Raw genomic sequence first — 16,135 nt, 5'->3', positions numbered from 1 at the left:
AAACCCTTAGCCAGACTACCCAAAGGGCACAGAGACAGTATCCAAATTACAAAATCAGAAATAAAAAGGGAGACACAACAGCAGAAACTGAGGAAATTTAAAAAAATTTATCAGATCCTACTACAAAAGCCTGGAACAACAAAACTGGAAAATCTGGAGGAAATTGACAATTTTCTAGACAGATACCAGGTACCAAAGTTAAATCAGATTCAGACAAACCATCTAAATAGTAGCATAACCCCTAAAGAAAGAGAAGCAGAAAAAAAAAAAAAAAAAAGCCAGGGCCAGATAGATTTAGTGCAAAATTCCATCAGACCTTCTTTGAAGCTCTAATACCAATACTCTTCAAACTATTCCACAAAATAGAAACAGAGGGAACACCAATCATTCTTTGAAACAACAATTACGCTTATACCTAAACCACACAAAGACCCTACAAAGAAAGAGAACTTCAGACCAATTTCCCTTATGAATATCAATGCAAAAATACTTAAGACAGTTTTCACAAACCAAATCCAAAAACACATGAAAATGATCATCCATCATGATCAAGGAGGCTTCATCCCAGGTATGCAGGGATGGTTCAATATACGGAAAACCATCAACATAATCCACTATATAAACAAACTCAAAGATAAAAACCGCATGATCATTTCATTAGATCTTCATTAGAGTTCTCAGGAGTGTCTGCCCCTCTGATGGTCTAGCTCTCCCCTCCATGGGATTTGGGTGCAGGGAGTTGTTTGACCAGTTCAGTTCAGATCCGGGTGCAGATCTGGACCTCAGGGCTCCTGCAGCTTGACTGCTCCTATATTCCTGTGTCCAGAGGCACTGTGCAGTTTCCTCTTGGGCCAGGGATGTGGGCAAAGGTGGGCAAAAGTGGCAGTCTATCCTGCCTTGCAGTACCAGGATTGCCCGCACTTCTGGGTGTTCAGCTCTCTCTCCCATGGGGTTTGGGAGCAGGGAGCTGTGGGCTGGGATCAGAGAGGTTTGGGCCACAGCCAAAAACCGGAAGTGCCTGGTCCCAGAGGACTTCTGCCTTTGTGTGTCCTGAGTCTACCAGGCAGGTCACTTGGAGCAGAAAAGTTGGTTTTACCAACTTTTTACTCTCAAGTGTGTAGTTGTTCCTGGCAGCTGGCTTTTCAGCTCTCCCATTCTTACTACCTTGTACAAAGCTCAAGTCCAAGTGGGTCAAGGACCTCCACATCAAACCAGATACACTCAAACTAATAGAAGAAAAAGTGGAAAAATGCCTTGAACACATAGGCACAGTGGGAAATTTCCTGAACAGAGCATCAGTGGCTTATGCTCTGAGATCAAGAATCAACAAATATTACCTCATAAAATTGCAAAGCTTCTGTAAGGCAAAGGACACTGCCAATAGTACAAAATGGCAACCAACAGATTGGGAAAAGATCTTTACCAATCCTACATCTGATAAAGGGCTAATATCTAATATATATATAAAGAACTCAAGAAGTTAGACTCCAAAGAATCCAATAACCCTGTTAAAAATTGGGGTACAGAGCTAAACAAAGAATTCTCAGCTGAGGAATATCAAATGTCCACGAAGCACTTAAAGAAATGTTCAACTTCCTTCGTCTTCAGGGAAATGCAAATCAAAACAACCCTTAGATTCTACCTCACACCAGTGAGGTAGATCTTAGAATATCTAAGATCAAAAACTCAGGTCACAGCAGATGCTGGTGAGGATGTGGAGAAAGAGGAACACTCCTCCATTATTGGTGGGATTGCAAGCTGGTACAACCACTCGGGAAATCAGTCTGGCAGTTCCTCAGAAAACTGGACATAGTCCTACCTGAGGACCCAGCTCTACCACTCCTGGGCATATACCCAAAAGATTCTTCAACATATAACAAAGACACATGTTCCACTATGTTCATACCAGCCTTATTTATAATAGCCAGAAGCTGGAAAGAACCCAGATGCCCTACAGCAGAAGAATGGATACAGAAAATGTGGTACGTTTACACAATGCAGTACTACTCAGCTAGTAAAAGCAATGACTTCATGAAATTCTTAAGCAAATGGATGGGTCTAAAAAATATTATCCTGAGTGAGGTAACCCAATCACAAAAGAACATACATTGTAAGTACTTACCCAAAATCTTGGAATACCCAAGATACAATTTACAGACTACATGAAGCTCAAGAAGAAAGAAAGACCAAAGTGTGGATGCTTCAGTACTTCTTAGAAGGGGGAACAAAATACTCACAGGAGGCAATATGGAGACAGTGTGGAGCAGAGACTGAAGGAAAGGCCATCCAGAGACTGCCACACATTGGGATCCATTCTACAAGCAGCCACCAAACCTAGTCACTATTAGGGATGCCAAAAGTTGCATGCTGACAGGAACCTGATATAGCTGTCTCCTGAGAGGCTCTACCAGAGCATGACAAATACAGAGGCTGATGCTTGCAGTCAACCATTGAGTACTGAGTCCCTAATGGACAAGTTAGAGAAAGGACTGAAGTAGATGAGGGGGTTTACAACCCCATAGGAAGAACAACATCAACCAGATACCCCCAGAGCTCCCAGGGACTAAACCACCAATCAAAGAGTAGACATGGAGTGACCCATGGCTCGAGCCACATATGTAGCAAAGGATGGGCCTTGTTAGGCATCAATGGGAGGAGTCGCCCTTGGTCTTGTGAAGGCTGGATGCCCCAGTGCAGGGAATCGAAGGGTGTACAGGTGGGAGGGGGTGGGTGGGCGGATGGGTGGGGGAGCACCCTCATGAAGGCAGGGGGTGGGGGAATGGGATGGGATGGGATTTCTGGAGGGGAAACCGGGAAAGGGGATAACACTTGAAATGTAAATAATGAAAATATCCAAGAAAAAAAAAAAAAAGGACAGTTTTATTGAATTCGCCATCTAGTGTTCAAGGCTAGGAACCCACAGAAAATAAAACCTCACACTGAATTGAAATGTTAGTAATTTGGAGTCAGCTAGCTGAGGTCACTAAGTTATAATATAAGAGGGCATTATCGCACATCTTTGTTTTGTTTTTTGAGACACGTTTGTCTGTATAGCCCTGTCTATCCTGGGGCTCGATTTGTAGACCAGGCTGGTCTCAAACTTACAGAGATCTGCCTGCCTCTGCTTCAGGAGTGCTGGGATTAAAGGCATGCACAACGACACCCCCCGTCACCCATCTTTAAGCAGTTCATTTCCCAACAGCTAGAGAACTGTTTCTTGTATTTTTAAACTTTGTGGAATATTTGTGGTATTTACTATACCAAATCACAGTATTGTTCTGACATTTTCCTTTTAAGGAAAACTGGGCCCACCTTAGTTCTTTATCCAGCTAACTGATATAGTAAGGAACGGAAAACAGTTATGTGAGAGGCAATCAGGATACAGTAAAACTTATTATATAATCCGTTGTGAAAAGTATCACAAAGCATGGCCTGTCATACTATCTAGCAGGAGAGGATGCTTGAGAGGCTTAGATAAGAATAAAATCTTGAAAGTCTTGAAACAGAACATAATTGAAGAAACCGGAGTATTATGCAAGCAGAACAGCATATGTACTCCTGGTGCTAAACAAGTACGGCAACTACTTAAGAAAATGGGGGAAGGCCCTTTTGTACAGAGTTCAAATAGGACAAAGATTGTAACACCTGCTCCAGAGTTTGACTACCATCCCAGCAGTGAGAAAAGATGGAAAGGTTTTAAGCAGGAAGGCACCAATTTGATTTGGCGGTCTGACTTACGTTTTCAAAGTTCACTTGTGGAAAATAATTTATGCACGGGGCAAAAACGTCTGCCCAGATCAGCTGCAGGAATTCGGGCCAACACAGTGAAAGCTGAGACAAGGGACAGGACAGTCAGTAGAGACAAAGAAGAACAGAAGGGCCCGAGGAAGGAGATCAATATTTAAAAAGGCAAAATGGATATAGGACCTGATGGAGGACTAAACGTATGACCATGCGGTTTCTCACTGAACATAACTGGGAGTGGTTTCCGGGGGGAACTAATAGGACGGAGGACTAGAATGTTCTTGAAAACCGAACCCTGGCCACAAAGTGTGAATGTTCAATGAGCTTCAGCCAGGGTAATCCTGAAGTGCCGCTCAGAACCAATAGGCGCTCCAAAGGTCTTTCAGACTTGTAGCTCAGTGACACTCCTACTGGGCTGACCTCGGCTCTCTCCTAGAGCCAATTTCACTACATTTGAATTTTTAAAGGACAGTTCAAAAGACACTGTAAGGAAGACCTTACTCCTAAAAGTCCTTTCGTCTATCTCTCCCGCTAGGCTACACATTCTCGGAGAACTTAGGCACAGACTAAGCGCTCATCATCTTTGTTTCCCGGGAGTCCAGTGCAGAGCCCTGCAAACACTATGCGACCCACAAACTTGTACAAGTCACTTTCCGCAGCCTAAGACCCATAAACACCACACGCTTCCCTGGCTTCGCCGGAAGTGACGCGTAGGGAAAGGTGCACTTCCGGTCTCCATGGCCGCGCCTTCATCCGGGTCTGGGCTTCTCTGGCTCGTTGTCTCAGCTGCTCTGGAGGATTCAGACGGGGTAAGGAGCTACATGGCCACCACCGGTTAAGGTGTGCGGGCCGCTGTGCTACTTTGGCCGGCTGGAGCCGGACTCCTGCGGGAGCTCACGAGGATAGAGCCCGGGAGCTAGTCGGATCGCCCGGCTCCGCAGTTGGGAGCCTCGCAGGCCTACTAGGGTGCCCGCGGGACGCGCTGCCCGGGCGAATGTAGAGAAGCGATGCCGCGCGTGCGGGAGCACCGGGGCTGTCCAGTCATCCCGTGTCACCCTCCTGACACCCTGAGCCTCACATCCCCGGTGTGCGGGAGGAAGACCCGCCCTCTTGGTGACCCGGGACCAGTACACTGTAAAGTGTCTTACAGCGTCACTCACCGGCCCTGAAGGCATGCTGCAGAGTGCTGGTGCCAAGGCTTTAAGTTGCCTGGCACGCAGGATGCTGCCCTGAAAGTGGCAACTCCATAGTTGGAATCATCCTTTGATTGTGTCTGGTGTATTCATTCACTGAAGAAGAAAAAGAAACCGTTCTCCGAATTGCTAGGTTGCATGCAAAGTAAAATACTCAATTTTATGTTGGAGCCAAATAATTCATCTTAAAATACACTCCTTTAAAAATATGCTCACATCTATACTCTAAATGAAAACCTCTTTATGCATATTTATTAAGGGTACACAAACAAGGTTTCTTAATATGAAGTTTGTTTTACAGTTTGAATCACTAAAATGAGATCATTGAAACTGATTTAAAACCATTGGACTGTCATGTGACTGCAGACACTTTATAGAGTGCCTTTATACATCTACAGGGAAAAGACAGACGAGACTTTTGTATGTTTACTAATGTGCTTTGTAAGTTGCTGCATTGAAATGGCAAACTGTGCAAGCAGATTGGGAGAAAGTAGACTGGGGTTTAAAGGTAGGAAAAGAAATGATTAGGAAAACAGCATGATTTGAGATGACTGTTTACGTATTTATATATGATTGCTATTTAAAACTCATTTGTTGGCAAAATACTTTCTAGTTTTAAGCAAGCATATGTTATTTTCTTCAACTGAAATGTAACCTCTCTGATCAATGCCAAAATTACTTTAGAGAAATGTCTACACAACATACCATGTGTTCTGTGCCCATCTAAATGAAGAGTTTTAATGGTTTAAAGTTTAAAACATGAGTATATTTGATAGTAATGACCTCTCTGTATATCTTCAATTTTTAATTAATTAATTACTATTTGCTCTTACCTTACAGATTAGTTAAGTACCTCTGATCCAGCCATGACCAGGTGGGCTAGAGTTACAACTTCAAATAGTAAGAGACCCTTGTCAGCAACATCATGGGAGGACATGAAGAAGGGCTCTGCAGAGGGAGCAAACCAAAACCCTTCAAATCATAAGCGATGTCAAGTCAGTGGGCTGTCCCTTAGAAACGACGCACCTCAGGCAAAACACAAGAAGAACAAAAAGAAAAAAGAGTATTTGAATGAAGATGTGAATGGGTTCATGGAATACCTGAAGCAGAGCTCACAGGTGCTTCACAATGGACAGCTGATAGCAGCCGACAGCAGAGAAGTAAGGGAAGAAATTGCAGTGGCCTTAAAGAAGGACAGCCGGCGGGAAGGAAGGCGGCTAAAGAGACAGGCAGCAAAGAAGAATGCAATGGTGAGCTCATGTCTGTGTGTTACTTCTTTGTGTGACTAGAAAGTATTCATCTTTTCACACAGTGCGTGTTTTAACAGAGCCCAATTGGTGCAGCCCTAGTGCAGCTTTTAAAGGTTTGTTCTTTCTTAGCACATGTGCACACACAGTGTACTTGTTTAGTTGTCATAGCATTACACACGTGATAGTATTGTTAAAACAACATTGCACACGATAGTATTCCCATACAGCAGGCAGAAAACATGGTAAAAGTCTGTCCAGGTTAAGTAACAAAAGCCACTTGGTCCGTGCTAGAGATGACAGTCAGACTGAATTCAAAACCTGGGTTTGCCCTGCCACCGTCTTATGGTAATACCTTTGCAAGTAGCTGTTGAAAACAACTACTAGATACCCCAAGTTAAAGATGATTCCAGTACTTGGAAGGAATAGATAGATGTTCTTTTGTTATAATGTATAAAATATTTGTTCACAAGGAGGCCCTGTAACCCTCTCTACATGAAAACTCAGGAATCTTTAAGAAATGTGTATCACAATGATAAATGTTAGAAGGTAAGGCAGGGAACTTCCCAGATTGGGAGAGGCTGGGCACTGTGACTTCCCCTGCAGAGCCAGCACTTAACTATGGCTTTAAGAGTATAGCAACCCTCCTGTTGGAAATGGGATATAGCTGTGGGCCACTGTACCTAGGCACAAGCCATTTGTATGTGGTGCACATATGTGCAAGCAGGCAAGTGTGTGTGCGTGCACGCGCATGTGTGTGCGAGCTGTCATTCCTCAGACACCATCCCTTGTTTTGATGGGGTCTTTTGCTGTCTCTCACTGTCCTGGAACTTTCTAGTTAGACTATACAGGCTAGCCAGTAGCCCATGTGCTTCTCCAGAGTTAGGATTCTAAGTGTGCTTTGCCATACTTGACTTTTTCACATGGTGTCTAAGGCTTGAATTCAGGGTGTCACGAATGTGTGGCATGCACTTTATTGTCTGGTCCGTCTTTCCAGCCCAGAAAGATGTTTTTGAAAGCACATTTCATTCACCTTCTCCCTTATCTTTGGGTTTTTGTTTTGTTTTATATTTTGAGAAAGGGTCTCACTTTGAGCCTTGAGTGACCTGGATCTGTCTATGTAGACCCACTAGCCTTGAACTCAAAGAGCTCTGCCTACCTCTGCTTCCTGAGTGCTGGAATTAAACAGTGTGTGGGCCACCACACCCTGAACACTAACATTCTACCTGATTTACTTCTTTAAAAATTATCATTATTGTTAATACTATTGCAAATAGATTCTTCCCCCATTTTCCACTCCCTCCACTCCTCCCAGTCCCCTCTCCTCTATCCACTCCCCCATTTTCCTTCAGAAAAGACTAGGCTTCCAAGAGATAACAACCAAACACAGCAAAACAAGATACAATAAGACAAGACAAAAGCCCTCCTATTGAGACTGGACAAGGTAGCCCAATAGGGGAAAGAGTCAGACACACCCACTCCCATTCTTAGTAGTCCCACAGAAACACCAAGCTGATGGCCACAGCATAGGCACAGGACCTGGGGTAAACCATGCAGGCCCTGTGCTTGCCACTTCAGCCAGTAGGAGCCCATGTGAACCCTGTTTAATTGGTTCAGTGGTCCTGGTGTCCTCAACCCCTCTGGAACTCACAAATCCTCCCCATTTCTGAGGGAAGAGAACAGATGGAAATTTTCAATTTAGACTATTCACATAATATCTGGCTGTTGGTTGAATAAATTTTTACTTTAGGGTGTATTGGGTAATATAAATGTTTATTTTTGTTTGGGTGTATGGCTTGCATATCCAGTTTGTGTGCCTGGTTGCCCAAGAGGCCAAAAAGAGGGCATTAGTTCCCCTGGAATTGAAGTTACAGACAGTAGTGAGCTCCCACTCCCTGTTGTGGGTGCTGGGAATTGAACCTGGGTCCTCTGGAATATCACCCAGTGCTCTTAATATCCAAACTGTCTGTCCAGACCTAATTCCCCGTTTTTATTGTGTATGAGCAGTTAAAATTTTTTGAAAATGGGTATAGGTGATCATAATACCAATTAGTGTATAAACTTTTAAAAAGTCTTTTCAATGTAAGAAAATAGTGGTTTGTTTTTTTTTTTTTTTAATAAAACACAAATTAGTGATAATGGTTTTCGTAGCTTCTGATAAGTCCTGTCATACTTGCTCATGGTTTAAATGCCAATCTGCTGCCTTTTGACCATTTTCCACCTAAATGTGAAGTGAATTGTTAGAGTCACTAGGGCTGTTTTGTTGGGGTGTTTTGTTTGTTTTGAGATGGGGTCTTGTAATGTAGCTCTGGCTGACCCGGTAGCCTTCTGCCCGTACTTCCCATGTACTGGAGTTGCAGGCATGTGCCACCACACCTGGCCTCCACAGTTCTCAGCAGAGCCCTGGTTTTGGAAGTCATGTAGTCTGAGGGATGCTCTGAATCCCCAGCTCCTCCTGTAGTCAGTGAAGTGTCTCAGTGTCACTGTAGCGAATAAAGGTCCACATCCTTTGCTGTGTTACTGGCATGTCCTGGAATCAACGTAAGATAGATTCCCTTTTCCGTAGTTTACTTAATTGCTCTTTTAGCATCTTAATATTTATAACTTTTATAACTTCCCTCTGATTATAGCTCTGACCCCCACGTAATACTGTTTGGAGCCAATGACAGCCAACTGTTACATAGTCTCCAAATTCCCTTCCAGCTAATCACTCCATTAGAGAACGCAAGCAGTTAGACAGTTAGATAAGCAGTTAGACAGTTAGATAAGATAGCTGTTCTTCCTGTGAACTGCCAGGCCTTCAGCCTTCTGTCCTCACCAGATAGGCTGTGACCTCACTTACACTTGTCTTCCAACTAGTCCCACACTCCACTGAACAAAACATGGGCCATCACTTCCTGGTACTCAGAAATTCCAGGAAACCCCCGCCATGTTGGGCCTGAAGCAGAACCAGGCAGTACTAAGTATGCTGGATTCTCATGGCCTTCATGTTTTGAAGCAGTTGGCCTGCATAAACCTGTTCATGTTATGTCAGAGCCCCCATTTCGAGGAGATTTTCTTTAACAGGATTTGGCCAGTGATGACTTGACCTTTTCTTTTTGATAGGTTTTTTTCTTTCAAGGTGTTTGACTGTTCTGTTTATGTGAGCAGACAGGTGTTCTAGTGGTTTCTTGACCTTCCTGTTCTTGTTAGTGACTGTGGACCTGCCCTTGCCAGGTAGGTGAGTGGAGTGCATCTCGGTGCGGTCCTTAACACTGGATCTCAGGTGCCACACTTTCTTACCCACATTTTAATGATGCATCAGTGCCTCCCAGCACTGACAAACCTTGGCTCCACTCAGCTGTTGTAACCCGCCGCTTACACTGCTTGACCTCCCCCGATAGCTCCTATCTTGTGATCTGAATCACAGTGCAAACACAGAACCCAGCTTCATTCAGCCCCGAAATTTAAAAATACAAGGACTAACTAGCTGTTGTCTGACTTCTACCGAGACCCTTCCCCAAACACACCTTTTCTTTTCTGGTGCAGGCGTCTTTAGTAAAAGATGTATGATCCATACTTGCTCAATTCACTTGAACTGTTGCCACCTACAAAGCCATTTGTAATGTTGTGTCTGATATTAATAGACCCATGGAATTAAGTCTACGAAGCACTTAAGCCCCTGTGATTGAAATGGCACTTGACTCTTTGGGAATGTGGAAAGTACTTTCTTCTACAGATAAAATACTGATGATGCTTTTTCTTTTAAACTTTAAAATACAAAATAAAAATAGTTTTGATAAAATATTAGTAAAGGCAGGAGAGTAATGTAGCCATGTGGAAACTCATGTTTTGCTTCCCCAGGTGTGTTTCCACTGTCGACAACCTGGCCATGGAATCGCTGACTGCCCAGCTGTGCTAGAGAGTCAGGACATGGGCACCGGCATTTGTTACCGCTGCGGGTCCACGGAGCACGAGATGACGAAGTGCAGAGCTAACGTAGACCCTGCGCTTGGTATGTTCTCTTTTGTCTTCCTGTTTGGTGCTGAGGGAAGGTGAGCATTAGCCAACTCAGTAAAAAGATCTTTTCTGTTTACAGTGTTGTAAAGGAGTGTGACTTATACAGCTTGTCATATATGCAATAAATTAATGAGAGCATGACTCTTACAGGCGAATTTCCTTTTGCAAAGTGTTTTGTCTGCGGAGAAATGGGACATCTGTCCAGATCCTGCCCTGATAACACCAAAGGAGTCTATGCTGACGGTAAGTGCCATTACCCTCAGGACTTGGACCGGTGCAGATGGCTCAGAATTGCCATCTGATACATTTTACTTGTTTGTTAATAAATCATGGAGAAGATGAAACCTTAGTGCCTTTACCACGTTGTGCTGGAGTATTCATGCTCTGTAGTGTGATTCATTCATAAATCAGGAAAAGCCATGGCGTGATTCTCAGACTCCTTGCTTCAGCATTATTTGTGAGAAATATTAAGCATCTGTGGGTGTCTAATTTCAGAAGAAGCAGAGGATTTCTGTCTCAAATTGGTAGGTTTGAAAAGCCATGGCGTGTGTTAATGTAACCGTTAGCACACCATTCTGCTAGAGACGATGCTGGGTGCTGTTCTCTCCTGGTATGATATTTGTTCCTGAAATTTCTCCTTACTCATGACATGGGGCTTCATGAACTTTCTTGTCTTTGGCTCCGCTAGTGTCTTAAGAGCCTGCGGTGAGCACTTGTGTCTGAAGACCTGCAGGAGCGGGGTTGTTGCCTTCTAAGGAGAGGCCTGCTGTGTCTCTGTATTGTGTCTTGAGGTCCTGCTCCGCAAGGGTCCAGTGGAAATGCGTGGCTCTTGGAGTCAGTCTCAGCACCCCTCACAGCTCCAGGTCTTTGCTAATTAGAACTGACCTTTCTTCAGTTTGTCACCTGTAAAATGGAGATAAGGAAATTTGGTTTTATTGATTCTAAGATTCAGTCTTCACAGTCTCTTTTCTTTCTTTCCTCTTCTTTTCTTCTCTTTTCTTTTCTTTTCTTTTCTTTTCTTTTCTTTTCTTTTCTTTTCTTCGGAGCTGGGAACTGAACCCAGGGCCTTGCGCTTGCTAGGCAAGCGCTCTACCACTGAGCTAAATCCCCAACCCTCAGTCTTCACAGTTTTATATCTGAAATGAGAATGTATCGTGCCATCGGCTGCCTACATGACTGGCACCTCTGTTGCCTGGTGACGTAGTGACACACTTCACAATCAGTGGCACCTTAGATCCTGCTCAGGTATGGCCTTCTTCATTTTTAAAGTGTGTGCGTTAGTCAAGGGCCTCATCTGTCTCCACCTTGGCATGAAGAAGGGCCTGGGAAGTTGGCCTGTGAGCAAGAATGGCTTTGTTTGGTTCTCCAGACAGAGTATTTTGTTGTCGTTGTTGTTGCCATTGTTGGTACAAAGCAAGAGACGCGCATCTGATGCATGGGAGACAGATTATCGTGCCGCGGGGACATTTTCTGATGAGGCACTTCACACAAGCATGACCACGAGAAGGTCCGATTATTATGTGGAACACCCTTGCTGGAGAAACCACCATCCCGGAATAGTGCTTCAATCAGACAGACACGGGTCTTTTTTCAGGTTAGCAGGATAGCCAGAGGGAAGACACTGAAACAGATTTGCCTGAGTAGGTCACTGCCCCAGCTTACCCGGCAGGCCGGGCAATGGAGCTTACTGTTGGGGGCCCCTGGAGGTGCGAGCATTTACCTGGTATGAGCTGTTTCCCGGGTGAAGGCTCTGCACCTGGACTCTCCATGGGTCCCCTTGACTTCCGTGCCTTCCGTCATGTTCCTTTTCTCCACTTCTGTCTGGAGCTCAGGTACGGGAAGGAACAGCTGGGTTCCATTAACGTTCTGAAATTCGGGAATGGCAAATGAATATTACTAAGAGGAGTGGTGGTATCCCCCCTGCTTCCAGACTACCTGTGCAGTGGTCAGCGATGTGGGATCACACAACACAGTGCCACAGACCCTCCCAGGATGCTGCAGTACTCAGTGACTGTTCTTTTACTAGGTGGCGGCTGTAAACTCTGTGGCTCCGTGGAACATTTTAAGAAAGATTGCCCTGAAAATCAGAACTCAGGTGAGCTCCTAGGCCTCCGTTCATAAGGGGTGTTTCTCTCTGAACTCACTGAGTTCCATTAGTAACAACTCATAGAGGCACTGTTGACTGCGGATAGCTGCTTCCACTTCCTGTGAGCTGTCAGCTCAGTGCCGAGTCCCTGAACATCAGGTCTGTTCTCAGGGGAAGTAGGCTGGTAAGCTGCAGGACTCTATTCTGAAAGGCATCTTACAAGCGATCCTGTTTGCTCAGAATGAAATTAATTATACCAGGACTTATTTTCTTACTTAGCAAAACCGTATTGATTCCTAAGATAAAACTCAAATACAAAATTAATTTTCAACATTCATAAGCCTGAGTGTCCTCCTGTGCATTGCTTTACATGCTCCAAAATGACTGTAAAAAGCTGTTAAACTTATTAAAAATGTGTTATCAACACAGCAGCTGCTGGTACAGCTTTTGCAGTGAAATATTAGCCTTGATCATTAAGAACTTTATAAGTGTTCACTGCTGCATGCCGCAGAACTCTGAGGAAGGAGAGACCATTATTCTCTTCGTTTGCCAGGATAGATGTAATAGATAGAGAGCCTGTGTTGGGCCCCAGAGCTGACGAACAAGCTGGGCGTGTTGTGGTGCATTTGTCTTGCAGTCCAAGCACAGTGAAGCAGGAGGGGTGGATTCCTGGGCTTGCGGGGCAGTTAGCCTCACCTGCTCGTTGAGCTCCAGGCCAGTGAGAGACCCTGTCTCAATCGAGGCAGGTGGTGCTATAGAGAGACACCTGGCTGCATTCTGGCCTCCACATGCACACACATGTGCATGTGTACTCTCACATGAGCCATGTACATACATACAGGTAAGGAAAGGCAGTAGGCACCCCAGTAGAGCTTCTTGGAGGAAAAGCACAGCTCCGGCTGAGTCCTCCCAGTTTTACTTTCTTGCCCAGATGTTTCATGTGAAAATCAGCCTTGTTTATAATCCTGTCTAGAAGGAGATCATCTTTATATGGGGTAGGCAGTGAGACTGAAATGATGAAGTGGGGTTTGAATTCTCCCTCCTGGGAGGATTGCCACTTCCCGAATGGCAAAACTGACAAGCAGATGCTCGATAATTTTGCAGGTGGAATCTGTGCATTTAAAACGGATGCCTCCTCAGTCTCGCTGTTCACGGGCTCTCGGAATCATTGATACAGTGATGAACTCAGGGAAGGAGGGAGCGAGCTCTCTCATCAATCCGTCATTGCAAAGCAGCTCCTGCATTTCCCTAATTGGGATAAGAAATTGCCTGTGATACTCGGAAATCAAGGGTTCTAATCAATTACAGAATTGCGCCCTTCCCTGCAGTGATGGGGTCGTCTCTCCTTGTGATTATTCCTGTCAAAACTAGTTCCTTTCCTAAACCGATACCACTCTAAGGGGGAAGCATTTGATTACTGTTGTTTTTATATCCTGATTGCTTTTTTCTTAAATCCCTCTACAGATCGAATCATCACAGTTGGTCGCTGGGCAAAGGGAATGAGTGCAGACCACGAAGATGTTCTGGATGTGCCCAAACCACAGAAACCTAAAACAAAAGTACCCAAAGTAGTTAATTTTTGATAAGAATTGGTACAGTTGTTAAGTACCATCTCAAGGTTACTTCCCAAAGTAGGCCTTTAGAGATTAAAGCTGGCCCGTGTGGGGGCAAACTTGTATTAGAGACACGACTCTGACTTTGATGGGGGTCAGGCTGCCTGCAGTCTGTCTATTAAGGAGTACAGAGTGATTGATTATAGTCTCTAGACGTGTGTGTGTGTGTGTGTGTGTGTGTGTGTGTGTGTGTGTGGTCTGTCTGCCTGTCTCTCTGTGCCTGTGTGTCTGTCTGTATTTGAAACAGAGTCTATGTAGCCCAGGTTGGCTTCAGACTAATAACTGTGCACCAGGTCCAGAGTACTGAGATTCAGGCAGTGTGATTGAGAGCTTTTTTTATCAGATGGTACTTAGAAACAGCTAAGTGCCTCTACCTGATGGTGGCAGTCACTGCTATAAATGTAAATTATGACTCAAAATTGACCCCTAAACAAAGCACATGCATTTCAGCTTGTGAATAAATATTTTGTTATATGCTCTTAATTCAGAGTATCAATTTATTGTCATAGAAATTTATATGTTGTCACAAAATCTGTAATTTTTAGTGCTGAATAAAATTATATCAGCTGTTTGTCTTTGCTGAGTTGGTCACTGTTATCTCACTCTGGAGTCCCTTTAAAAACAATATTGTTTCCAAAAATAATAAAATAACTGTCTTTGTTTTTTTTTTTTTTTCTTTATTTTTTCGGAGCTGGGGACCAAACTCAGGGCCTTGCGAATGCTAGGCAAGTGCTCTACCACTGAGCTAAATCCCCAACCCAAAATAACTGTCTTAATAGGGTTAAATGGGGATCTGTTTAGTTTTGATACAAAGATTTAGAAATTATTAATATTAAAATCGAAGAGCACTCCGGCGTCACAGCTCTTTCTCTCCTTGGATTTCTCACGAGAGACGTTCCAGTCAGAAAGTCGGTGTGCATTCCTCAGACGGTGCTGGCCGACAGCCTGTGTCAGTCTCCCCTGTGTTTGCGCCTGCTGTAGCTGAGTGGGTGAGATGGAGGGAGCACCACCATAACCATAATAGAGTTAGAGCACTAATCAGAGGCCCATTAGCTTCTTTGTCTGACTTGATGATACATGCATATTTAACATATATTCCACCAGCCCTGCTGCTGCCATTGTGCTGCCTCTGACTGGCGGTTCTGAGTTTCATCTGAAATTCTACCTGATTGAATCCATTTGTAACTAGAGGAAGCAGCTGTGATTAGTTACTGATGCCTCCAAAGCTAAATATTTACCAAATAAGAAAAGAAACACGGCCTCTGTTTTCGCGTCTGCACAGCTCAACAGTTCTAGTCTTAATAGGAGCCGCTCTTTTATTTTCAGTGAGGGAAAAACGTGATGACGAAACATTGCTCAGCATCCCAGAGCTTACGGGAATGAGCGACACTTGAAATGCCAGCCACTCCTCTGTGAGACAGTGGTGAACGTCCCTAGAGCACCTAGAGCACCATCGCCTGCATCCTGGAGGGAGCTGCGGGAAGTGCGTGCTCTCCCAACAGTCCTCACTGCAGCAGTGCTGGTGGCCAGTTTGCCGCCCAAAACAGTAAAAATAAATGACAGACGTTGAGGGCAGCATTTGAAAAGTGCACAGATGCTGCGAGGAGTGTCCTGGAGGCAAGGATGGTAGGACGGGGGAGTGATGGGCTAGCTCTTCCACTGGGAATGCCAGAGAAACTTGACATTTACTTTGTCCACGCAGCAGGCAAGCTCTGCTTGTTCTCAGGCACTGGGATTGTGGCCATGAACAAGTGAGGCCACGTGTGTCATAGTAAGCAGGCCTAAGGAGTGGAGGTGGATTGGGGAAGACATCAGAAAGGTATGTTCTAGTACGTTATCAGGATGTTTTGGGCTGGGGAGATGGCTCAGTGGTTAAGAACACTGCCTGTTCTTCCAGAGGTCCTGAGTTCAATTCCCAGCAACCACACGGTGACTCGCAACCATCTGTACTGGGATCTGGTGGTCCTTCTGGCCTGCAGGTGTACATGTAGATAGTATACTCACATACATAAAATAATGAATCTTAAAAAACAATATGTTTTGTTGACCCCCATGAGACGTAACTAGGATTCTATCTCTTAGACTTCTGCTCACCTGATTTCTAAGCATGGCTTGTACCTTTCTGTGCCAGGCTCCTGAGTACATGTAATTTGAGCATTCCCCGGTTTTCTCAGACAGTTCCAATTGGCCGCTCCACTGACGAATCAAACTCCTACAGCCCACCTGCAGTGCCTTTCTTGGTCCTTTTCGCTC

At 44.5% G+C, this 16,135-nt stretch overlaps 1 protein-coding gene across 3 annotated transcripts; it reads left to right on the top strand.

Moving 5' to 3' along the window:
- The first annotated feature begins 4,436 nt into the window (after positions 1-4,436).
- On the top strand, positions 4,437-14,457 carry Zcchc9 (zinc finger CCHC-type containing 9). Of its 3 annotated transcripts, none has more exons than XM_006231841.4 (6): positions 4,437-4,553; positions 5,778-6,187; positions 10,028-10,178; positions 10,334-10,426; positions 12,210-12,278; positions 13,734-14,453. In XM_006231841.4, the coding sequence occupies exons 2-6, from the start codon at positions 5,804-5,806 to the stop codon at positions 13,850-13,852; spliced, it is 816 nt and encodes a 271-aa protein (XP_006231903.1). In that variant the 5' UTR covers positions 4,437-4,553; positions 5,778-5,803; the 3' UTR covers positions 13,853-14,453. The 3 variants fall into 3 exon arrangements, with proteins under 3 accessions (XP_006231903.1, XP_063137779.1, NP_001013174.1); XM_063281709.1 differs by having other exon boundaries at positions 4,538-5,445; NM_001013156.2 differs by lacking the exon at positions 4,437-4,553 and having other exon boundaries at positions 13,734-14,457.
- Positions 14,458-16,135: the final 1,678 nt, after the last annotated feature.

This window comes from Rattus norvegicus, chromosome 2 (assembly GCF_036323735.1).
Source record: "Rattus norvegicus strain BN/NHsdMcwi chromosome 2, GRCr8, whole genome shotgun sequence".
Lineage (NCBI taxonomy): Eukaryota > Metazoa > Chordata > Mammalia > Rodentia > Muridae > Rattus > Rattus norvegicus.
The sequence above is the reverse complement of the archived record's forward strand: the minus strand, read 5'-3'. Positions and strand labels throughout refer to the sequence as shown.

Bases quoted from the DNA above. Each gene is read 5' to 3' on its own strand.
- Zcchc9 (NM_001013156.2), top strand. From the start codon at position 5,804: ATGACCAGGTGGGCTAGAGTTACAACTTCAAATAGTAAGAGACCCTTG. The intron at 10,179-10,333 runs GTATGTTCTCTT...TGACTCTTACAG, and splicing joins TAACGTAGACCCTGCGCTTG to GCGAATTTCCTTTTGCAAAG. The intron at 12,279-13,733 runs GTGAGCTCCTAG...ATCCCTCTACAG, and splicing joins CCCTGAAAATCAGAACTCAG to ATCGAATCATCACAGTTGGT.